Here is a 25,051-nt window from a genome sequence, read left to right as displayed (position 1 = left end):
AGTACCTGTTGCAGAGGTGTTAACTGATTGCCACAGGTGATGAAAATATATATGAGAAGAAGTCGGGTTGAAAAAACAGACTGGGGCAAGAGAGGCTGGTTTTGGTCACTTTCTGCCAGCAACGTTAGAAAGTCTGCATGTGTCTCAGTAAGTGATGCCAACACATGGAAGACCTATCTGGTTTGAATAGCATGAGGTAGAGGGACATCAGAAATTGTCATGCAATTGCATGATTAGGAGAAAGCAGATGCAGAGGAAATTTTTTTTCCCATTTGTGAAAGAACTAGAGTTGCATGTTTTTCCTCATCTATGTTGCCTGTATCTCAGACGCTGCAAGCAGTATGTTTGCTTGTTCTCTGGTCATCTCCTAAGGAAAAGAAACAGTCTGAATGCAAGAAGTGTATTTAGTGTAAGACCTGAGTGAATCCTACAGAGTGACTTCAGTCTTTCTGAATCACAGGTAACCATGCATTACATATTGAGCTCAAAAGTGTCTGGAGGAACATCTACATGCCTATGCACTGCAAAAGCCACCCAAATCTTTCTAGTACCCTATATATTTCCTTTACTTGCTTTGTACATAAAAAGGCAGGTTACTGTAGTGTATCCATTGTCTGGATCCACTCTGTTGCATTGTGTTTTCTTGAGTCTATACCAGTGCAGGCGTGGGAGGATCCTTTGGAGTATAAGATTACTTTGAGTAAAGGTTTAGCTTGCTGAAGTAGTCAGGCTCTGTCTTTCTCCTCTTCCCTGACTCCTGTTCTTCACAGTGTTTCTGGTAGTATGGCTGTTATTCTTTGCCACCATGTGTACCTCTGTGGAAAGATGCTTACTACTGATTAGAGCAGCTTAATTTACAGTGCAACTTTCAGGGTGAGGTGTGATATTTTGGAAGGGGAAACATGCTGTTTGGACATAGTATTTTATAATGTGATACTCTTGCTCGTTTCTGAACCCATTTTGTCATCTTTTTACATTTTAAAATATATTCATTATTAAAAAGGGGAGTGAGTGAATGACTGTGTGCCCAAATCACACACCTTGCTTTTGGTAGCCTTTGGTCTTTGCTAGGGTTATTTTTTTTTTTTTTTCAGGTACAAGGAAAGTTCACTGTTTGCTCTGAGACCTATTTGTCCGAGTTGAGCGAGTCAAGTGTGTAACTGTATCAGAAGTGCTGAAAGTTGCCTTCCACAAGATAAGACTCCAAAAGCCTAAATGTTGACATGAACTTTCTCAAAACTTATCAAGCTGCAGAATTGTGGTTAGGAAAATGAGAAGAAAAATTGTTGCATTTCCAGTGTGCGTTGCTATATATTACTACTTTTAAGCCTATTGTTCATATTGCTGCTGGCTGTTTTTGTTTTGGTTTTGGGTTTTTTTTTCAGAAAAGATAAAATGCAGAGAAATTGGCCAGAATTGGAAAGCAGATGTAGTTTTGTTAGCCTGACCTCTTTAAATGGAAGACTGGCCTTTGACTTCTTCAGGGCCAGGAGTTAAGCAGTAATTCTTGTAAATAGGAATACAGAATACTGCTAGAAACCCTAGGGGAAAAGTACTCTGCACAGGCATAACAGTTTTGATATTTCTATTTCTCTTTCAAACCAATCTTTTTTTTAAAATGCCCTTTAAAAGTTTGATACCAATAACATTGACTTTCACACAAAAAAATAATGTCTAAACTACCTGTATATTAAAAGTGACAGTTAATATGTTCCTGTTCAGTAAATGAAAGCAGAGGCATGCTGAAGTATATGAAATATTAGGTAAATCCCTTTTCTCAATGTTAAAATAATTTGCAGATTTGCATTCAGTGGTACGCTTTCTGAGTGGGTTGAGCTCTCCCTAAGTAATTAATAACTCTTAAGCTGTCTGAATAGTTTCCCTTGAGTTGCATCATATAATGTGTCATATGAAAACAACTTGAGGCCTAATGTAACATGAAACTGTATAGTGCATCTTAATGTGATTTGAGGAAGATGGATGGGAAGGAAATAATTTCTTGTTCTGAGTAACAAACAGCTGTTCTTAACTTTTATTTGAAAAAAAATTTAAAATATCCTTTCTATGCAGAGATTGGTAAATTGTTCTAGCTAGTTATTTCCGCTTCTCCCATTGTACCAGTCAAGTTAGGCAAAAACCAAGAATCAAAAATATAGTGATTTGATGTAGAAATATTGAGAATAATGTGGAGATTTTTTTGTATTTGGTCACCTGAGCTTTACTTTTTTATTCATAATGGATCCCAGTTTAAATCCCATAGCAAACACAAAAAGGTTAAGTTTTCAGTGACTCCATCAACATGGTACTAAATAAATTATTACCTGCCATAGGAAAGTTGTTTAAACTAACTCCTTGAGCTCTGATCACCAAATTATTGTCATGTTACAAGTGACATATTCCAGGTAATGGTATATGTCAGCTGGAAAAGATATGTCTTGCCATAAACTCTAAACATCTCTCACTTCACTCTCAGGAAATGTAAGTTGGCTCATCTTTCTCTTCTTGGAAGATATTTAGCAAGCTGGAGGCTTCATTGATACTTGTAAATACGGAAGTTTATCATGCGCTGTAGTGTATTCTCATTTGATATGGAACAATTAGAGTTCATAAGATTTAAAAATAGATGCTGCTTTTCCATTAGTGCTTTTTTTAAAAATAAAAACAAAAGGTAAATAAAGGATTGCCTTACTAAATTTGATATGGGTAACTCAATGCTGGTTTACAAAGATAGAACTAAAACTGTTTATAGGACAGTGAATACATGGTTAATTCATTCATAATTACTTCTTTTAGCATGGTAGCACTAGAAGAACCAGCTGGTACCTGCATTTCAGAATTTTTCAAAACTTTTGAGGAAACAAATGTATAAACAAATATTTTGCCAAAAATCAGTCTATACTTTATCATTACAAACAGTGGAGGGTATGCACAAATATGGTTGTGAAGTTCATGCAAAAGTCCTGTAACTGCTCTTCTAGTAACTTCATAATGCATAGTCTGTGCTGTGCTTGGGCCACAGCACCTATTTTTAGGAAAAATTATAGCTACCTTTAATCCAGTAAAAAAGAGGAGAATGCAACAAAATCTTTGCAACTCTGAGTATACATGCGCTTTGACAGAGTGGCACATAGTTGTTGCAGGAATGTTAGTGTGTATTTATTAACATTTTGGATGCGTCTGCCTGATGCTTCAATCTGTGGAATATTAAGAGATACCTGAATGTCTGGATTTGTAATGTATATATGTACAATCTAAAATCTTGTATTGTTAGGTATTTTCCTGCTTGTGATCTTTGGTCTTCTCCATCTGCCAGCTGAGACCTCTGTAAATGACAGTAAACCTCAATCTAGCAGGCTAGGGCGGTGTGAATTCAAGCCTGTGTATTCAGTTCATGTGCTTCAATTCCTGCTATTGTTTTTAGCAGTTTCCACCAAGGGTGTGCTTCACTTTGAGAACACAGCATTCCGTTCAGCAGCTTTCATTTTTTTGTTCTATACTACTGACAATATGGACAGAGGGAGAAATCAAACTGTCTAAATTCCACCTAAAGTATAATTTGGTGTCTATAAATAGACTTTGGGTGCCTGAGTCTTAGAGAACAATTCAAATTGCCTACTCTCAAGCACCACCTAACCCCTGGTGGCACCTAAAATGAGTCATTTTGGACAACAGATTTCCTCCAGCATCCAGGCGTAAGTTCCAGGGAAGCCCGGAAGCACTATGGCTTAAGCAGCCAGGCATGTAACTCCCACCCAAGTTTCATTGTGGCTCAGAGATGTGTGTAGAGATGCCTGAATGCTGCCAATGTCCCCAGAGGTGCCTGAGCCATTGACTGTCCTTAAATAGGATGTAATAAACTTGGACAGCATTGAATTAAACACAAACCACATCACCCTGGAAAGGTGATGAAACAGCTCATTCTGGATGTCATCTCTGAGCATGTGGAGGAAAAGAAAGTTGTCAGGAGTAGTCAGCATGGATTCACCGAGGGGAAATCATGCATCACCAGTCTGATAGCCTTCTATGATGGCATGGCTGGCAGGGTAGATGAGAGGACAGCAGTGGATGGTGTCTACCTCAACTTACTTCAGCAAGGCTTTTGACATTTCTTCTCATAACATCATCATAGGTAAGCTTAGGAAGTGTGACATTGATGCATGGACAGTGAGGTGGATTGAGAACTGTCTGCATGGCAGAGCTCAGAGGGTTGTGATCACAGACTCCAGTTGGAGGCCTGTGGCCAGCGGTGTTCCCCAGGGGTCAGTACGGAGTCTGATCTTGTTCAAAATATTCATCAATGACCTGGATGAACAGGTAGAGTGCACCCTCAGCAAGTTTGCTGACAATACTAAGCTGGGAGGAGTGGCTGATACACCAGAAGGTTGTGCTGCCATTCAGCAAGACCTGGACAGGCTAGAAAATTGGGTGGAGAGGAACCTGATGAACAGGGGCAAGTGTAGGGCCTTGCACTTGGGGAGGAATAACCCCATGCACCAGTACAAGTTGGGGGTTGACCTGCTGGAGAGCAGCTCTGCAGAGAAGGACCTGGGAGTCCTGGTGGACAGTAAGTTAACCATGAGCCAGCGATGTGCCCCTGTAGCCAAGAAGGCCAATGGTATCCTGGGGTGCATTAAGACAAGGTGGCCAGCTGGTCAAGGGAGATTATCCTCCCCCTCTACTCTGCCCTGATGAGGCCCCATCTGGAGTACTGCGTCCAGTTCTGGGCCCCCCGAGTTCAAGAGGGACAGGGAACTACTGGAGAGAGTCCAGCAGAGGGCTATGAAGGTGATTTGGGACTGGGGCATCTCTCTTATGAGGAAAGGCTGAGAGATCTGGGTCTGTCTAGCCTGGAGAAGAGAAGACTGAGAGGGGACCTTATCAATGCTTATAAATACCTAAAGAGTGGGAGTCCAGAGGATGGGGCCAGATTTTTCAGCTCAGCAACAGGACAAGGGGCAACAGGCACAAACTGGATTACAGGAAGTTCCACCTGAACATGAGGAAAAACTTCTTGCCTTTGAGGAGGCAGAGCACTGAAGCAGGCTGCCCAGGGATGTTGTGGAGCCTCCTTCTCTGGAGATATTCAAAACCCTCCAGGACGTGATAGAATCATAGAAACATTAGGTTGGAAAAGAATTCTAAGATCATCAAGTCCAACTGTCAACCTAATACCACCATGCCCACTAAACCATGTCCCGAAAGGCCACATCTACATGTTTTTTGAACGCCTCCAGGGATGGTGACTCCACCGCTTCCCTGGGCAGTCTCTTCCAATATTTGATCCTGTGCAAGCTGCTGTAGGTGAACTTGCTTTAGCCAGGGGTTGGACTAGATGATCTCCAGAGGTCCCTTCCAACCCCTACCATTCTGAGAATAAGAGAACTTGACTGTTATCTCACTGTTATGGATATTTCCTTTGAGAGGAAAAATATCAGATTCATGTCTTTGCTCCCAAGTCTGCTTATATATTTTGGTTCAGATGCTTTTGTCCAAAAAAAACATAAGCATCATCTGGTTCAGATACCAGATGCCAAATATGCCCTCATTTTTTGTCTGTTTTAACTTGTAAGTTATTTCTTGTCATCTTTATAGCTGAATTTGCACACTTATGAATTTCAACCCATATTTCTGTGATGTTAAGGCTTTCTGAAGACCTGTCGTCTCTCTTACTGCTTTTGGCTTAGACACCGTGAAGTACTACCCTAAGTTAATGTTCCTTATATTCATACTTTACATCTGTAGACAATGAGGTGAGATTGATACAGATTTCCTTTATCCTTATTTTCTCTCCTTTCCATATTGTTCTTTCCCTATGCCACATGGAAAGGGTCAATACTCTATGAGGAAGTACTACTTCAGCTGCGGACATGTGGAACAGCTTGCTTTTGTAATTTTCATTAACATTCAATGCTGCTTCTTTATGGTTTTCACCTTGCACAGGATGTCTCATTAGTTTAAAAATGTTGGTAGACGCAGTGAGGCAAAACAGTGTATTAAGCATTTGAAGAACTTCTGAATTTCGAGTTCTGTATTCTGCAAAATTTTGTTTTGTCTTTTTTCATGTTCCATTATGACGCTTTCTGTTCACATTTCTGTTTGGCTTCCCTCCTCACCCTCCCCATCAAATGTCGTTATATATTTATTGTTTAAAACATGTACATAGTTTGCCTATTTCTGAGGAGTTTTAAACTGAGCTTCACAGAGTAGAAGATACCATGGTAGTAATACTTTATTATCTTGCTGAATGTCTGTACCTAAGTCGGTTCAATGCTAGATGCATACTTTTTATTCTATTACATTCACTTATAGCCATTCAGGGAGCAAAAGCATGGGGGAAATGGTGTATAGTGGTAGACAGTATGCTAGTTTTCTGAGTATTTTATAGGCTTCTTTTTTTTTTCCTTTTAGCATTCACCATCTGGGTGGAAGAGTTGAATGTTAAGTGTATACTTCAAAGCACCTGAATGTTTCACAATGTGAACTCTTCTCGGAATAAAGATACTGCTTCTGTTAAGTTTTGTCTCTGGTATACAGTAGTTGTATACCAAATTTGAGCTGCTTGTTGTCCAGACACTGGAACAAGTTCCCCAGAGGGTTATGGGATAATCTCCATTCTTGGAGACTTTCAAAACTCAGCTGGACAGGACTCAGTAACCTGATATAATTTTCAAGCTGGCCCTGCTTTGAGCAGGGGGTTAGATCCATTGGCCTCCAGAGTTACCTTCCTGCCTAAATTACTTTGTGAATCTAATTGAATTTACCCTTGGTCCAGTTCTGCTTAAATCTTACCTCTTTAGTTGACTTCACTGAAATCAGTGTAATGCCTTTAGAATTAATTTGACCTTTTCTGGTTTTCTTGTTTCTCCCAATACAGTTTCCTCTGTCAGTTCAAAGGTAAGAGAAGCTAGAGTGAACTCTTGCCCTTTTCCGTAATGCTGACCCATACTTTAACTCTTGTCCTGTTTCCCGAATGGTTTGATAAACAATTAAGAAAGATAATTTTATATCATGTGCACTCACACACAACCAATTTTTTTTTAGAAAATCCTGAAAGAAATGCTTAAAATTTTAGAAGACTAATACTGTCATTCATTTAGATAGCTCTTAAAGTGTCAGGGAGGCTTACAGTAAAAAGCAACAATGAGGAGGGAAAAAAAAAAAAAAAGAAAAAAGTGCTTCATATTTACAAGAATAGCTACCATGTCCACAAACTGCTTCCATTTGTTTTGCTGACTTACCATACCAATCATGTTTTCCCCTCCTTTTATTTGATGAAGACATGATCATTTCCCTTCCACAGTTGTCTGCCCTTTGCCCATTAATGTAAACTCTCCTGTGTTTCCCAGTATGGAACTTAGGTGGGAAAGTTAATTGATTTTGGAGAGCTCATCAGATGCTCCCACAGGCAGATATCCTGTCTAGTTTACAGCTGTAAACCTGAGATGCTATCTCCTTAGCTTGCCTGAGGTGCTGTAAACCATAAGGCTAGTCCCATGTCCGGATAGTTCACTGTTCTGCAGGGACACACTCATGTATTACTGATGCCCGGTGAAGGTATTTTCTTTATAAATCATAAGCATATTCTTTATGCTATAATTAAAATACGGAGTAGTATGACATGTAGATCGAAGTCCTGCAAAGCTTGTTCACTTTTGCCTTGCCTTTTAACATTGAAACATCTATAGCTGCACAATGGAGCATATGGGTCCACTAACAATGTGGGAGAGCAGCCAGTTTGGTCCTGGGATAAAACAGGAATCAGCTGTGGGAAATAAGGCAAGTGTGATTCCCACATAGGGGACTTAAATAGGTGTTAGTCCATAAAGAAGCACTTTAACAGTAGGCTTCTCTACACAGAAGGCATTTTTCCTGAGATCCTAAGTTAACTGAAGTGCACCGATTTCCAGGAGGATTGTGGGGTTATTGTCTTGTCCACTGGTGATTTCCTCTATTTTTGCCTTTGGTTTGGTTTGGTTTTAGTTTCTTTAAAAAAGTCTTTATAGCACATTACTGTGTAACTATAATCCCATTTGTATTTTTTTAGAACTAAACCATTTACTTCACATGATTATGGGAAGAAAAATTGAGGAAATTTTTCTGCTCCGTGGGGTCCTCAAGTTTCCTCCACTGTGATCCAAGGAATGCCTTTTGCAATGTGGCTAGTTGGGCAATCCTGACAGTTTTCAGCAAACAGCAATGTTAACACTGTAGCTACTTGTGTTGTGTAGTGGTTGCATCTGTGGTTTTTATTTGTCTCACCTCTGTCGTAGAAAAGAAATAATTTGAAATGCAGAAGCTTCAAAAGAAAAAAGTTGAATGCACCATCTTAGTTTGTTTAGTACAGAATTAGTATATATTTAATGATTACCAAAGTCTAAGTCTGTAGAGTTGAGTTACAGACCAATTTCTTTTTTTCTGAAATATAAACTTTTCAAATAGTTTGTAGAAGTGGTGTTGTACTGCATTCTGTGATATAGGTAGCAAGTCAGACATTTTTTAAGAGGTGTCAACATATCTTAGGTAAGAAAGGAATAACAAAATCAAACAACAGCAAGTCATTAATTCAGCAATGCATTCCTTATTTGTTCAAGCCTGCTAAAGTCCAGCTGTTCTGATACTCCAGATGTCCCAGTCATTGCCCGTGGAGGTCACTGGATCAACCCTGCTGCTCAAAGCAGGACCAACTTGAAAGTTAGATCAGGTTATATGAGCCCTGTCCAGCTGTGTTTTGAAAGTCTCCAAGGATGGGGATTATTCCACAAATCCTCTGGGAAACTTGTTCCAGTATCCCAAGCAATAAATTGGGAAAAACAGTTTTAAAATATGTTTATGTGTGGCGTTCATTTTGCAGAAGTTCTTTTAAGACTCTTATTTATAGTAAAATTAAAAAAGATTTTTAAAAAGTTAGAACGAAAAATTCATTAGCAGAATCTTCAGCTATTTATTCTTATAATTAGACTGAATTGTACTTTTGAGAAGAGGTATTCTGAACACTGAAGTCCATGAATTTGTATGAGTGTATGTGAGCGTTTGGCTCCTTGTTTTCACAAAGTATTATTTCTGTTCATTCCTTTTAAGCACTGTTTGTGTGTATAAGAATAACAAGAAAACTTTTTTTTTCCCTCCCTCCTGTTGTAGGCAAGTATTTCCAAATGGCCTTCCTGAAGAATACTCTTTAGTTGCTACGTTCCGTGTACGGCGAAATACGAAGAAAGAGCGTTGGTATATATGGCAAGTTTTAAATCAGTATGACACACCTGAGGTTAGAGCCGTCTTTGATTTATGTTTTCATTAAGTTTCTTCTTTTCCCCTTATAATATGGCAAATATAACTTAGTGGATGTTTCACCACTGGATTTAGCTACAATTTATGTGGAATACACAGACTGCTCTGAAATAATTGATGATTTATTATAAGAATGATGGAAATTTAGCAAAATGTATTGAGTTAAGACTGCAAATTAGGATAAGAAGGCATGTTATGAATTATAGCTGATATGTATTTACAATGTTACACAGAAGAATGCTTCATAACAGAATTCTTGACCAACCTATGTAGTCAAAGTATTTTTATTATATATAGATTATATGTGTTTCATTCTTATACTTGTAACTTTTAAATAACTGCTTATTTTATTTTTGCTTTCAGATCTCTGTCCTTCTGGATGGTACAAAAAAGGTTGTGGAGTATATGACCAAATCTGCTCAGGGAAATATACTGCACTACATTTTTAAGAGCCGAGAAATTTATCCATTGTTTGATCGGCAGTGGCATAAGCTTGGTATTAGCGTGCAGTTGGGGATCATTTCCCTCTATTTGGATTGTAATTTAATTGAGAGAAAGCAGACTGATGAAAAATTCACCATTGACTTGCAGGGAAGGACTCTGATTGCTTCTCGTGCTGCAGATGATAAGCCTGTAGATGTGAGTAGTGTGAAAGGAAAACCAGATAACTTGAAATCATGTTTTAGCCACACTTTTACTAACACCGTCGTAGAGTTATATGGATAAAAGGCTCAAAACTGGATATTAACTTTGTGTGTGTATTCTTAATTTGAAGTCCTTAAGTCTTTTTCTCTAAATAATATTCAGTGCTGTAGCATCTGCTAAGGCAAACCTTCTGTTACCAAAGTAACTACAAAAACTCTGTCCTGGTTTCAGGAGTCTGTTTGTCTGTATTTGCTTTGGAGTAAGAGCCACGTAGTTACCCTAGACATATTATTACTACACATAGAGATAACTTCCACTGTTCATTTTTTTCTTTCAGTTTTTATGAGATTTATTTGTAGGTTTATATCAGTCATCTGTTACAGTTTGTCTCCCTTTGATAAAGGGGAGACATGAAAAAATTAAGGACTAACTCTGTATCAAGGTTGTATCACATTCCAGGATAATTCACCTGTGCAGAAACAGGGCCACATTTTTCATGGTTGTCACTCCCTCCTCTGAATGGGAGGGATTAGGAAGTGGCTGGAGGTGTGTTTCCTGCGGCCCTTGGTGCAAGAATTACCCAAGGCAACCCCATAATATTCTGGGCTGTGTTCTGTCCCAGAGATGCTCTCTTCTGTTTCCTCACGCAGGGAGCTCACAGCAAGTGATTCAAAAGCTCCAGGAAATGTCAGTTTGTTTTAAGTACACTGACATCCAGTTACCAGGTTTAAAGCATCTGGCTTGGAGTTTTTAGTGACCATCTGAAAGTTTCAGCTATATTATGTACACTGCACAGTTTGAGATGAAAATAATACATTGGCACTGCAAGCTCGCATTGTGGGAGGAATTGGTCCTGTGAAGTGCGAAACACGTTGGCCCAGACCCAGAGCTTGTATTTTGTGGGGCTGAGCTCATGTTTCCTTTTATTTTCTAAGACTTGAGTTCAGCTTTATTTGAAATGTGTGTACCATCTTCTCATCTCCAAGTAGCAGGCAGGAGAATGAGTGGATTTTTATTATCTTGTGTTGGTTGCATGGTGCGGCCTGGGTAATTCTGAGTGGAAGCTGTCAACTGGGATTTCCACATTTGCAGGAAAACATTGTGGGCATAAAGCTAATGAAGGCAGTAGAGTGGATCCTGTACCAACTATCACTCTTCTCAATAAAAAGTACAGTGCAGAACATAAGAGGATACAGGTCAGATTCAGAAAGAGGCATGCAAGGGCAAGATTAGCTAGTTAAAATTAGATGCTGTTCATCTCACCAATCCACCCAAAATCTCTGAAACAGAAACTTTATCTACAGACTTTGTGATTTTTTTGCTCTTTGGGTGATTTAGTGATAAGGTTCAAATAAAGGTCTGTCCAAAGTGATGGAAGATGTATCTGAGAGAGCTTATCAAATCTTTACTCTAGATCACTGCGGGAGAAAATGATGTTCTTGAAAAGAAAGTTTGCAGAGTATGTCTAGAGGACTAAAATGCCTATGTAGTGTAGCAAGAGCAGTTCAGAGGGTTGCAACTTAGATGAAGATAAATTAAATCTAAAATAAGATTTACGTCAAAGTAATAGATGGCATAATTTGTTCCGTAAGTGAGGAGCTCTATAATTGTTTTGGATTTGTCTCTTTGCAGCATATCAGAAATATGCAGTGTTTCAGAGAGGAAGGTATTATACCAAGATAAGAAAATGCATGCTGTAACACATCATTTTTCACATCGCATGTTAATCTCTTTTGTATTTCTTAATAGATTGAACTCCACCGCATAACAGTTTATTGTAATCCAAAAATTGCAGGAGAAGATACGTGTTGTGAAATATCTGCAGACTTGGTAAGTTATTTGTTAAAATGGAAATATTAATACAAAAGAAATTGCTTCATTGTTTCTTACTAAAGAGTTGTAAAGAAATTTCAATAGAAGTGTTAGATGAATTACTTTCTAAAAATGAATCCTGTATCTGGAGTCATGGTATGTGGTTTCTTGCTGCCTAAGTGGCACAGTGGAACTTCAGTAAAAGGCACTAGGTGCTGCTAGTGCTTTTAAAATGCATTTCTTAACATTGATTAATAACTAATTAGTAACTGGGGAAGTCTCAGAGCATAGGAAACAAATCATTGCAATGACCTGAGTATGGCTTCAAATAGTGGAGGCCATTTCAGTAACCATTGCATCTAGTGAAGCATTACAGATGATAAATAAAGCCCATGAAAGAGTCTGCATGGCAGCATAAGGGAAGAAAACTAGAAAGGTGTTGAGAGTGTTTCCCTTATTTCAATACACTAACACGGAGGAATGGGAGTTTCATAATTAGCAAATTCTTCCTTCTTTGTAACGCACATGCTGAGATGTACGTGTTGTTTAACATAAGGGAAAACATTGATTACGTTTAGAGGGTTCGCTTTTCCCTTTTGTTTTGATAGACAGAACCAGTGTAAACCAGAAGACACTGAAACTGTAGAAATGCTTGAAGATGTGATTGTTTTGATGAATCAAACCCATTTGGAGGGGAAAAAAAAAAAAAAAGAAAAAAAAACCCTCAGAAAGAAAATGTGTTAAAATATTAGTCTATAGTTATGAATAGTCTGTAAGAGTAGTATGCTCTGAGATAGCAGGCAGCACCATCACCATCCAGCCTCCAGTCAGCAAAAAACTCCAGAGTGTGCAGAAGAGCTAATTGATTCCATCTGCAAAGAGGTGGGAGAAAAGGGTACCTGGAAGGAAGGGATGAAGCTGCCCAAGAACAGAGGAGCAGAAGACTTTTTGGGAACTGAAAACTGATAGGTGTTAGAAGTATGGAAGATGCTAGATCTAATTTATCGAGGGAAATTTCTGTTTTACATAATAATTTATTATTCAAAGATATTTCAAAATATATTCCTGGTGCAGGCTTTCTTTTGAATGTATAAGTTCATGGATAAGTGAAATGAATGGGGTTTTTTCTGTAGGTTCCACTTTGTGCATGGAAATACAATTTATTTATCAGTTATGACACAGTAGCAAAAAAGTATAAACAAAACAAACTCTAATTATATAAGAGCGCAAAAAGATCAAGGATAGGCTTTATTAATAACATCTTAAATATTGATTCAGCTATATAGCAAAAACCACTATCAGTTTCATTTGTATGCCTTATGTTGAGGAAGTAAAAAGTGGTGGACTACTTGTTAATGACTTTCATGTTGAAACCAGCATTACATTTTCTGGTTTATTTTTTCATTACTTCCTTACTAACTATAAGGGCTACATTTTCAGTAATTTAAGGGAAGGAATTTAGCCTTGCATACAAATTTCTACACTAAGCTGTAAATCCTGTGACAGAAGGCTTGCAGGAAATCTTGTTACTACGTAATGACAGCTTCTGAAATTTACCAGGTTTGTCGATTGTCCTGTAGTATAACTTCAGGTTGACTCAGCTTTCCTGAGTTGTAGGCAGGTGAATATTGACTTCAGGGGGTTTTGTTTGTTTCCAAACCGTGTATGCACAAAGTTGTTCATGCCAAAAAAAAATGACAGAATTTTCCCTCGCACTCACTCTGACATTTTGCATTTCAGGGCAGGGGGTGGAGGACAGGATGAGACTGAGAAGAACCCTTTTTTTCCCCTGTGGGCATTTTCTGCTTCACTGCTTCTAATTTTGGGAGACTTCATTCCTCTGACTAGGCTTTTTTGGAAGAAAAGTGTGGGACAGTTAGATCAGTTTTAACTGGCATTGGTCTTAGTACAGAAGTATCACAATGTCTGGACTTCATTTTACTATAGCTTTTTCCTCTATTTGGCAGTTGGCTTCTCTGTAATATGGCGTGTACAGCAGTATTAAAACAGAAAGTAATTTAAAAATATGTTTGGGTGGTATTTATTAACCAAAGTGGACCAAAAATCAAAAATTATTTTTTTTGTTTTAGTGCCCACCTGAGGAGAGGTTACTTGCTACGACTTCATCACCAGTGACTGTTCATGCCAGCAAAATATACACACTTCAAGGAATGCAGCAAGAATCTAGAGAGAGATGCCACTGCTTTCCAAATAAAGTATGAGGTTTTCCTATAGCTTTTTAGTGCATGATGCTGTTTTATTCTGCTAGGTATTTAAAAAAAATTTTTTTTTTTTTTTTTTTTGCAGTTACGAAAAATATCTAACTGGTTTGTAGTGTAGTAATATACCTATATTGTATTTGCCAGTTAAGAAACAATACATTTTAGATTTAGTTAATCTAAAGTTAGAGTTGCAGAGGTCTGTGAGGTTTAGTTGTTTGAATACACACCAAAAAAAAGATCCATGGTAAAATTGAGAATTATATTTAGATGTTATATTTACTGTAAACGTTTTTACTTGAGAATGTTATTTCCTACGTAATGCTTTTTTTTTAAACCCTTCTCCTGAGTGTTGCATTATATTTATTCTGAGTCATTTGTTTTGTTAGGTTTTTGCGATAAAGACAAGGAAACCAAACCAAATAAGTATTTTGGATCTGCTTTGTTGATTTTTGATTTCTTTTAAAATCAGGGAGAAGCAGGACTGCCAGGAGTAGCTGGTTTGCCAGGCCAGAAAGGAGATAAAGGTGAAAAGGTAAAATATCAGTTGAATTCTCTCTTTAAAATCTTTACCTTTGGCTTACCTTTCTTAAATAGAAACTTTTTTTATTTTTTGATTCCTTAAAGGAATCTCCCTGCACACAGGTTAAATCCTTTATCAGTCAGTCTCTGGTTCTGCGCGTGGGCTTCCTGCCAGCCAGCCTACAACTGTCTCACTTCGGGGTCCCCTCATCAACTCCATGGAAGGCTGTTTACCTGACTGGGAAGCACATGTCTACCCAACCCTGTCAGCCTGTCCTGTTGTCTGTTCCCCTTATCAAAAAAAAAAGAGAAGTTATGTATGTCATGTGTGACAAGGATTTTCCCATATCCTGTGTGTGTATATCACTGCTGATGGACAGAACCCTGTGTGGTGGATTTGTCCTTGCAGTGCTCAGCAGGAGGGTATGAATTCACTCATATGACCTTAGCACTGTATATTCTTTAAAATCAATCTTACCTGAAACTTTGTTAACTGTGGAGAGGGACCTGACATTGGCAAGCACCTATGACAGGCCAGTCGGTATTCCTTTCCTTGGGCCTATTCTGGTTTTTATGCTTCTGTAATGCTTACCACGACATTCCTGTGTTACTTAGCTTGAGGGTTTCCTAATAATAAAGGTCAGTATATCAGATGTTTTCTCTTCACACTCCATTCCCTAAATTTAGTTGGAGGATGCTGCATTAGGACATATCTGCAAACGTGTTTTCTTGTACTAATAGAGGGGGCAACTTGAATAAACTATTGCAAATCAGCCAGAAAGTCAATGGATAGGAATTCTGAGTTCAGGGAATGCTGTGTGAGAGGAAGGTACCTGGAATGTCCTAATCCAGAAGTTAGGACGGAGGTATCCTAACCCAGCATCTTCCCTTACAGCACACTGTTTAATACGAGATCTGAAATAGTTGGTGAAGACAGCCAGCACTGTTCCTAGGACTGCAGTACCTGGCTGAAATGGGTCCGGTTCTGAGAGGGCTTATCTACACAGTTGGTTGAAATAAAGTAAATTCCTTGATAGTGTCTTCCCCCCCCAACTCCTCCCCTCCAATATATATTTCACTTTTGATACTAGCTATATCTTTTTATCAGGTGGAAAAAAAAGTTCAAGCATGTTAGTTTCTCTAGCCCAGCTGAACCTAGGGGGATTGCTGGCAATTCCCAAATGTAATCATGAGTTTCTGCTGATCCTAGGTCTGAGTATGTAGAACAATTGTCAGTGTTAGGGTTAGCCTATGTTAACAACATAGGTAGTTTCCTAGCATTTATTTGAGAAACTGCTCTTCTGCTCCTGGCATGATCCATTTACACTATTACTGCTACTAAAGATGAGAAAGGAGACTTCAGAAGTCTAGTTTTTTACCATTCCATCTCACAGCCAAATAGCAATATTTACTATGCTAAACATAGTACCTCTAAATAAAGCACGTGGGTGTCTGTGGTCACCTCCAGTTCTGTTCTCCTGTTCATTTTACGAAGAAAACCTCACTGCATTGATTCAAAAACGATCCAATAGCCAATGAACTTCTGTGCATCACTGATAGCAAATTGCATGAGGCCATGTCTGACGTGGTTGGTAATTACAAAGTTTTTGGTTTAGATGTGAAACTGACAATTGTTAAGCTTGAGAGTCATGAAAAATAAATCTTTCAAGATTTATACCAACTTTTTTTTTTTTTTTTTTTTTTTTTTTTTTGGTAGTAGCCTGCTACCTGAAGTCCAAATTTGATCTGTTTAGCACTAGCCACTCTTGATACTTCACTGAATGTTTAGAGCCTGAGCAGGATTATGTGCATCCAGCAGCTTAGCCTAATGATAGTAAACTGACATGTGTCAATGTCAGTTCACAAAATTCAATGGATCAGCAGATTAAGTCAGAGGTAGTACAGCAAAAAGCTAGAAAGCTGCTTAATTTCAACCTTCTTTATAATTGACCAGTACTTGCTAGCTTTGGGGTGGGGGTTTTTTTGGTTTTGTTTGGGGGTGGGTGGAGGGCACATTAGTGCTGTTATTAAAAAGATGGTCTCACTGTTGACCTTTGGGAGCAAATGAATACTGCTTGAATAGTGCCTACCATGATGGAGTTGAATGCCACGTTCTCTGAGGCTTTAGTAGCACTTTTTCTTTGCCTCTGCATTTATACAAGTTTTCAGTAACACTTGCTCTCAATGATGGCCTTGTTACGTCAATAATTAGAGGTGGAGAGGCAGCAAGACCCCAGACCATTCCAGACATTCAGGAATTACATGATTTATTGCCAGATTATGTAAAGGAGGGTAACAGACTGTGGCTGGATGTTTTATATTATACATGAAATAGGCAGCTTCTTGATGACTTTGCTGGCCAGTCACAAAAAAGCGGCATTTTTATAAGTTGTCTGATGGTTCTTCAGCCTGTTTCCCACTTTGTTTGTGCTCAGCTCCTCATTTTATTGTTTTCTTTTGCTTCTAAATCGTATTATTATTAGCATCCAGCTGACTATATTTAAATGTCCATGCCATGGCAGCATCCAAATGAAAACAAGTTAATGTTAACTTTTTAGCTTCTTTCCTAGGAAATTTCTGTGTCCGTTGATATTATCAGTTGCTCAGCACAACATTCCTTATCCTTTTATTTTGTGTTGCTGCATTCCTATTTCACATCCATTGTAATTAAGTGTATGACTGAATTTACATGTCTTTTTGTGGCTATGGGATTGGGAAAAAGTCTCTACATACACAAATTGGTGTTCAGCTATATTCATGCCCCCCAAAATTGCCTTTCTCTTCAGTTAGACATAGTTGCTCCCTAAGATCAGACTTTGTTTTGCCTGTTCAGGAATATGTGAGCTATGACCAGTACGAAGTATGATACCTGATAAGCCGTTTTTAGGCATTTTGAGTTTAATTATTAGCCTGTTTCCACTTCGTTCCTGTATACTTGGCAGTACTCTTGGCAGTGTGTGCTCTTGGCTCATCTTAGTACCTCTGAATGGGTCTGAGCTAAAGTCCAAAGTGTGTTGTGGGTCCAAATGACTAAAGTGCCATATTTTCACTGGAACAAGCATTCGTGCATCTCTGGCAAGCTGTGCTTCTGAATGTACAGGAGCATCATTGATCAAAATTATTCCGTTTGTGCGAATGACCTTCCTATTTGTATGCCTCGCCTTCCATTGTGGCTTTGTGAGGACATTATGAGGACAGTTCTTCACTCAACAATAGAAGTATTATCTCTCGTGCTTTTGGGGTGAAGAAGCTGCTCAGTTTCAAGCCTGTCTCTCTTCTTGAATGACCAGACTGTTCAGTTTGGTACTATGCACCCCTTACTGTGTAGCAAAAACTGCCTCAAGGGCAGTAGTCTCTGTCCCTTTTTTTTCCTGTGCAAGCTTGGATCCAGGGATGTTTGCTCTGCAGGATTTTATTTGCTGGGAGGTCAGCTTCTGAAGCTATCTGCAGCAAGGGACAACCTCTTGTTCTTTAATGTCTGAATAATTAAGACTCAAAAAGTCAGCAAGACCACCTTTGTTTGCTGCTTACTGATCTCTGCCCTTGAAACACAGTTTTTGGACTGCCTTATAGCTTTTCCCCATTGGATGAAAAGTGAGAGGCAGCAGCAGTCAAGTGTACAATTCAGGCTATCCCTGAATAATATACCATGTTACTCTCACAGTAGCTTGATTCTTAGCACAGTATATTTCACCAGTTTCAGGCGGTCACAAGTCAGGTGGAAGTCTCCTCTGATTTAACACGTCTTGATATCTGTTCTCTAGAGCTAAGTTTCCTCTTCTGCTGAGCTGAGCAAGAAATTTGTCATGTTTTCTGTTTTGGAAGCAATTTCTACTACTTCAGCATGGTATATAGCTACTTGGACTCTTACAATATACTCATTGTTAGCAAACATCTTTTTTGTTCTCAATATGTAGAAATTGTTCAGAAAGACAGAATATGGATCACAGTAGTTGTAATGGTTACATATATACTGAAAATACAAATTTTATCTATCAAAGAGACTAAAAAAAGTAATTGTATGTTATCTTTTCTATTTTTATTTAAGCAAACTTAGTGCCCATGAGATGTTTTAAATTGAAATCCAAAGAGAATTAAATATTTCAATATAATATTAAACCATTCCAAGCTGTGTTAATAGGTCATTGGTTAATGCTGTAAGTACATCAGGGAGCAAAAAGCCAGAGGCAGAGCGCTTTCAAACATTAAAGTGCCTGCTGATGCACACCATGGAGAAATTTATTGCTATTCATGTGAGCTTCATTAATTTAAATTTTACTTGAGAAGCCATTTAAAAGTCTATTTTAGGATTAGTAGAGATAGGTTTATGCAATGTATTGTTGCACTAGGAAAATATTTGTAATAGACCAATCAGAAAAAGGAACGCATGGAGAATAAATGAGGTGTCTGACTGCCTTTTTTGCCCGTTTTCCTTGCTAGTCTTCCTTTCCTCCTCCTCTGTCATTCCTCTTATAACCCACATCCACCTGATTCCTCCTAGAGCATATCTATCATGTTATGCAGCCTTGAGAATGGTTCCTTTCTGGCCTGATTTTTGTTGCAGAGGTTATTGATGGGGACCTAGAAGCTGGAATGCATGAGAAAGAGAAAAACTTTTGGGCAAAATATGGCTGTCTGTCAGTGATGACAAAGTCAGGAATTGCCAGTGTACTTGATAAACTTATAAATCTTGTAATGGGCAGAAGGGAACTCTCCATGCCTATGGAGCTAAGAATTTATTGCAAGTCCTGCTAAATGTTATAACCATCTAATAGTCCAAGTTATCAAATTGATAAGGAAAAACATCACTAGTAATACAGTTTAGTTTGTTTTCACTAAAAAAGAAATCTTAAATATATACCTTTTTTTCCTATGTTATCGTATTCACCATTCCAGTATTCATCTCAGTCCTGAGGATGGCAGTTTAAATCCTTCTCAAGAGTGAGTGAAGAGAGGGTGTCAGTGAGTCCTAAGCACTCCGAGGTGCTCTGAGGCTTGGGTGGTGTCACCCCTCCCCAGCGGGGACACCCCAGAGCTGAAGCTGGAGCAGGGGAAGCAGCAGTCACAGGCCCCGGCGCAGGGTTAAACTGGTGACATCCAGCTCAGGCTGCTGCAAGGCTGAGCCCCTGCACTGCCGGGTCAGCAGGGGCTTCTACTGGGAGTAACAGGGATGATACTTGCTGGGCTATATACTCCCTGCTTGTGTGTGGGAAGGTGTGCCAGGGAAACCCTGGAGTGGTGGTGCCTTTGGGATGAGTTTTCTTTCTAATCCTTGGCAAATTATCCAAATGTTATTTTATTATATTCATCAACTAGAAGTTGCTAATTAGGGTTTGTTTTTATTTTTGAGGCCTAAATACTTCTATCACCATTTTATAATCATGTGAACTGTTTACCCATCTGTACAACTAATTTTTAAATTGTAGCTTACGTAATTTTCTTGTAAGTTCTTGCGGGAACTGCCTCTGACTTCAATCATACAGATGATGGATCTAGTAGAAAGGATGAGTTCTCTACATTACCTCTTTCACCTTCCACTTTATCACTTTTGGAAACCCTGCCCGTACTCTGTCTGCTGGGAACAACTCTTTTCAGAGTGTGCTGGTATATCTTTCTTGATAATGATAACCATTTTCTTACCGGGACATTTCTGATGCTGTTGGCAAACATAACTATGCAGAGATGAAAACAGCAAAAGCTACTTTAGTTAATCAAATCTTACAAAGCCAAACCTGATTTTGGTTAAGGAGTGTTTTTGAGAGCTAACCTAGGTTACTCGTTTTATCTGAACTAATGTGTCCTCATTGTAGACGTTGTAATGCAGTACTCTAACAGTGTGTGCGCTAGGCCATGTTAGTGTCTTTCTTGCTGTTTATTAAGTGCATTTGCTTTTATCTTAGTATTAAAATCACCTCAAAATTCTGTATAGACTTGAGTTTTTAGATTAAGTATTAATGTATCAAGTTAATGCCACTCCATATCACAGTGTAAATATATTTTAAATAGATTTGCAATTTAAGAAACAAAATAATGTGTTTAAATAAAATACTTTTTCTTAAAAGAATATTTTTGGTTATATATGGGAAAGGACTGTAATTTGTAAACTTCACTAAGTATCACTTTGTCGTTCTCTCTATCCCCACATTTGGCTTTAGGCTATCTCTACTGTACCTGACTCTTCAGTAGTACTGTGTAGTCTAGGAATAAAGGTACTGTATTTTGTGTCTGGTTCTATGACAGGTGCATTGAATAAAGGCCAAACAGTGCAAAGAGGTAAAGGTCAAGTGATTTTGAAACTCTCTGAATCATTAATATAAAAAAATGATCACAAGTGTAATACTGCAGGTGGTCTCAGATGTGCAAAATTGTTTCCACTTCAGTTAGAAGGCTGATTGGTATCACTGGAAAGAAACATCTTTGCTGTCTGCAGTCTCTTTTTAAGAATTTAATTTGACTTGGCTTTGCAGCAAGTTGACAGAAACTATTTATTTTTCTCATTTCAGCTTGCTGAATTTCCACCCTGTCTGCTTATGATTTTAACAAAATAAACATTTTCAAAAGTATAGTATCCATCCTATTGTTTGCAAAAGATCATTTTCTGAAAAATGTGCTATGGCTTAAATATTTTATTCAATAAGTATCTTGTGCTCAGTTGAATGATATCCTTAGAAAATCCTAACAGTAAACTTAAAGCTCACAGCACTATCTTTGAATATTGTTACAGTGAGTGTACCTCATAACCTATAAATGCCAGCATTGTACTGCTGGTGTTCACCAGCTTGTGAAATTGTTCTTCTAGCAGCCACATATATCTGTTGGCTTTGGTAGTTCTAAGCAAATGCAATTCTTTATTCCCGTTCTTACTAATTTATTTCCATAAACTTAAAAAACTCAATTGTAGTGTCAGGAGTTGGAATTCTCTTGTTAAGGCATAAAAGAGATTTATTAAGGGTTAGATGTAGGCCTGATGGTAAAGAATGCTGTTTTTTCATCTCATTTCTGTACCTTTGGCATCTACTATGTGAGAAGGAGAAAAGGATGCTTTTTCGCTTTTCTGAAGGACTTTGACATCTGCAGAAACAAAGGAAAATGCCATTAAACAACAACAAAAAAAATAGAAAAAACCCTTAAAAATGCATTTGCTCTATTTTTTATTGTCAGGCTGCGTGTGTGAATAGTGTTATAGGTTATACAACCTATAGTATCTGATCTTTAATCTCCTTGAATAAAAGCATGAAAAACTAGAACCTTTAGGAGCGTGGTTGTTAAAATCACAATTACAAGATAGAAGCATAACTTTATGATCTAATTTGCAGTGGAAAATAATTGTGTTCAAGATGGGGGGTCTGTCTGCAGTTACTGGAACAGAAGTGTAAACATAACTTGGTTAATTGGCTAGTAAGTCATATATGCTAAAGGCTTCCTGGTGTGTAGCAGGCTGTGTAATTTTAGATGATACAGTATATAAAAATACACTGCTGAATGTAACAAAGTGGTTCTGGTCTATTAAAATACTGGCAAGCAGCATAAGGGAACAGAGCGTGCACAGATAAGAGAGTCACTGTGTGGGTGATTAGATAAGGTGTCCAGGGGCCAGTCCTGCTTCTTTATCTCTCATAGTGCCAGTGGTTTCATGCTATTCACATGCACAGGATTTTATTCTGCTTTTGAGATAAAGCTAAATGAAGACCATTCTGATATTTGAATAAAAAGGACATAGGAGGTGGCTCGTACGCTCCTCCAGAGCATTGTTACTTCTGAGCAGTGGTTTAAACGTATGGCTGGACTAGTACTCTGCACCCGGGAGTCCCTTGTTTTGATTGATTTGTTTAGCTAATGTTACCAAAAAAAAAAAAAGTTTAGAGGCAGGCTATGCACATGCAGTTATTTTATAATTGTTTCTGTGAATAGCTGTTAAGAAATTAAAATTGGGGACAAGGAAAGTAGCTAACTTTTATGGTAGGCAAGAAGCAACCAGAATAGTATTAAGGTATGGCAGCTTACTTCAAAATTATGGTGACAGTCATTAGGACACATCATTCTGCTTTTAGAAAAAGGTAGCGAGGAAACCTGACCACTTCATTTTTTTGAGGGGTTTTGGTAGTTCGGGTTTTTTTCCTTTTTTTTCCCTCAAGGCTAGAGACAAAAATATTGAATTCTCAGAACTTATCTGAGAATTCCATCTGGGACCTTGGATCCAATCCATAGACTCCGTGGGTGGAGCATAAGGAGACTTAAGCATCTCAGAGTACAGTGTGCTGAGTCAGCAGCTGCTGGATGCCAGCCTAAAGGGAATGCTGATGAAAAGCATATATTGTAAATCCTTCCTTTACCAGGGATTAAATGTTTTATAATGGCAGTTCTGGGATATAGCAAATACTATTGTTACTAACGTCTTCTTGCTAATCTTACTGCTCATTTCTTAACTTCAGAAAGGTTAACAACTTCATGTCAGAACAGAGGTACTACATTTATACTGAAAAGGTAAAGGTACCACAGTATTCTGTCTATGAAGCTCTTTCAGATTTTTTTGGTGGGGGGTTTTGTGGTTTGTTTTGTTGGGTTTTTTGGGGTTTATTTTGGTTTATAAAAGCTTTGCAGCAGTGTTCATATTCTGATATTGAGTTCTGGGATATCTAGACAGTGTTATTGTACCGTAACTACATTAATTAATATCACTTTAAACCTGATGGAGAGACTTAGGTTGTAATTTAAGAAATGTTTATGCTATTTACATGGAGCCAGTCTCCCATAAAATGCAGGAATGGTTGTCTGGATAGGAACCTGGTCTCCTTGCTCTCAGGAAAGATACCAGGCTTCTGGGACGCAGTTCACTTGTGACGTTCCTAATATTCCTCTTGTGAACTTTAGATCCCATGACAACCGGAACAACTTTAGATCCCATGACCACCAGTGCACTGGAGGCATCAGCAGTCCAGGCAAGGCAGGGTACAGTCTGGGAGCACTCACAGCCTGCGGAGGGCACAGAACATGCACATTCTCTAGTCTAGACAAAGACTTTCTGCTACGCTGTTGAGTTAAACATCTCCTGTCCTATATGTAACAGAACTAAAAGAAGTCAGTGCAGCGTTGTGTGTGTATCCTGTTTGGGAAGATCATGAGAAACTGATATTTGTTATTGCAGAGTGGGTTTATTGACTAAACTTACTAACTTTGCCTAATACTGAGAAGTTTCTGCATATGCTGAATATCAGAATTATGAGTTTCCAGGACCCTGCTATTAAAAAAGTTATGCATTTGGTGAGTTCAGAGATTTTGGGCACTAATTCCTCAGCAGGGTTTGCAGTTTTAGATTTTAACTCCAAACCTAGGTTTACAACCTGTTTTAGGGGCCAATTATTCACGTAAATGTGGGTCTTCTGCTTCTTTGTGCAACCCTTTCTCTTGAAGAACAATTTGGTAAGTCAATTCTTTTCAAACCAGTGACGTTTTCTTCATAAAGAATTGGATTACTCAAAAAAAGGCAGTGGTGTTTTCTATTTGCTAGAGAATGTTATCTTCTTGGTACAAGTAGAAAAACCTAATGTTTTGGGTTTTTTTTAAATAAAGACTATAATAAGGTTACAGTGCTTTTGTTATGTTCCTCTAGCATCCACCCAATTCTTATTTTAAACTTTTTATTTGAAGTTATTAAGCAAAATTTCTGAGTTTGGTGTCGTCTTCAATCATTTTTAAGACTCATGGTCCAATTTGCAGCTGCTGTGGTCTTCCATACCTCTCCTGATCCGTTGGTTGTGGTTTGGGGTTTGGTTTCTCTGGGCGGGTAAAAGGGAAGGAGAGATTAACTGAGTTTAAATAGTCTCTTTAAAAACACTGTGGGCACATGACTTTAAGACAAAACAAACCTGTATTACATGTTGAGCTTTCTCAGTGTAGAACACACTCGACCCTATGAAAATGGACGCACTTGGCTTCACTCTGCTGTTGCAGTGAATTCCCTTAAAATCAGTAGACCTGACTTTTATGGAAAAATGCATGTGCAAGTGTTTATCAGATGAGGATCTTAATTGACATTATAGGTGTTTTAAAATGCATTTACTTTGTCTGATTTTAGTGGTACATGTAAGGCATCCTCCTCCACAGTGGTTACATTATGAAGCATGAAGAAAACAGTGTAGACGATGCTTTTCTGTTGAATCAAATATGACCTGAGTAGTTGTTGTTAACCTCAGAAGTCTTTAGATCTTCTAACTGAATAATTTGTTCTGTAGGGTGAAATGGGCGCGAAAGGACAGGATGGTGTTGCTGGTCGTCCTGGTGAAAAGGTATGTTCATGTACATTGATATGTAATTTGACTCACCAGAAGCATTCGTTATGAGAATGGCTTATCTGTTATTATGTACAGACATGGGAGGATAGAACACTTCTGTTAAAAGAAGTTCATTTTCTGCCTGCACTGACATATTTTTGTAGCACACTGAAAATGCCACTCAGATCAATAGTATTCTCTACAGATGTGCTTGTTTGGTTGCTTTTTTTCTAGAAGCAGGGGGCTATATAGAACAAAAGGAAGCCACTTGTTTGACTGTGCAGTTTGTGGTGTGCA

At 38.3% G+C, this 25,051-nt stretch overlaps 1 protein-coding gene across 1 annotated transcript in view; it reads left to right on the top strand.

The window, feature by feature from the left end:
- COL19A1 (collagen type XIX alpha 1 chain) overlaps positions 1 to 25,051 on the top strand; it is a 198,961-nt gene that overhangs the window by 24,176 nt on the left and 149,734 nt on the right. Inside the window, exons 4-9 of the mRNA XM_086461493.1 lie at positions 9,139 to 9,262; positions 9,649 to 9,924; positions 11,680 to 11,760; positions 13,833 to 13,958; positions 14,434 to 14,496; positions 24,716 to 24,769. Coding sequence (XP_086317619.1) covers positions 9,139 to 9,262; positions 9,649 to 9,924; positions 11,680 to 11,760; positions 13,833 to 13,958; positions 14,434 to 14,496; positions 24,716 to 24,769 — 724 coding nt within the window. The remainder of the gene's footprint in view (positions 1 to 9,138; positions 9,263 to 9,648; positions 9,925 to 11,679; positions 11,761 to 13,832; positions 13,959 to 14,433; positions 14,497 to 24,715; positions 24,770 to 25,051) is intronic.

Source organism: Leptosomus discolor, chromosome 2 (assembly GCF_034619465.1).
Source record: "Leptosomus discolor isolate bLepDis1 chromosome 2, bLepDis1.hap2, whole genome shotgun sequence".
Taxonomy (NCBI): domain Eukaryota; kingdom Metazoa; phylum Chordata; class Aves; order Leptosomiformes; family Leptosomidae; genus Leptosomus; species Leptosomus discolor.
Note: the sequence above shows the minus strand (reverse complement) of the source record. Positions and strands in the feature narration are given on the sequence as shown.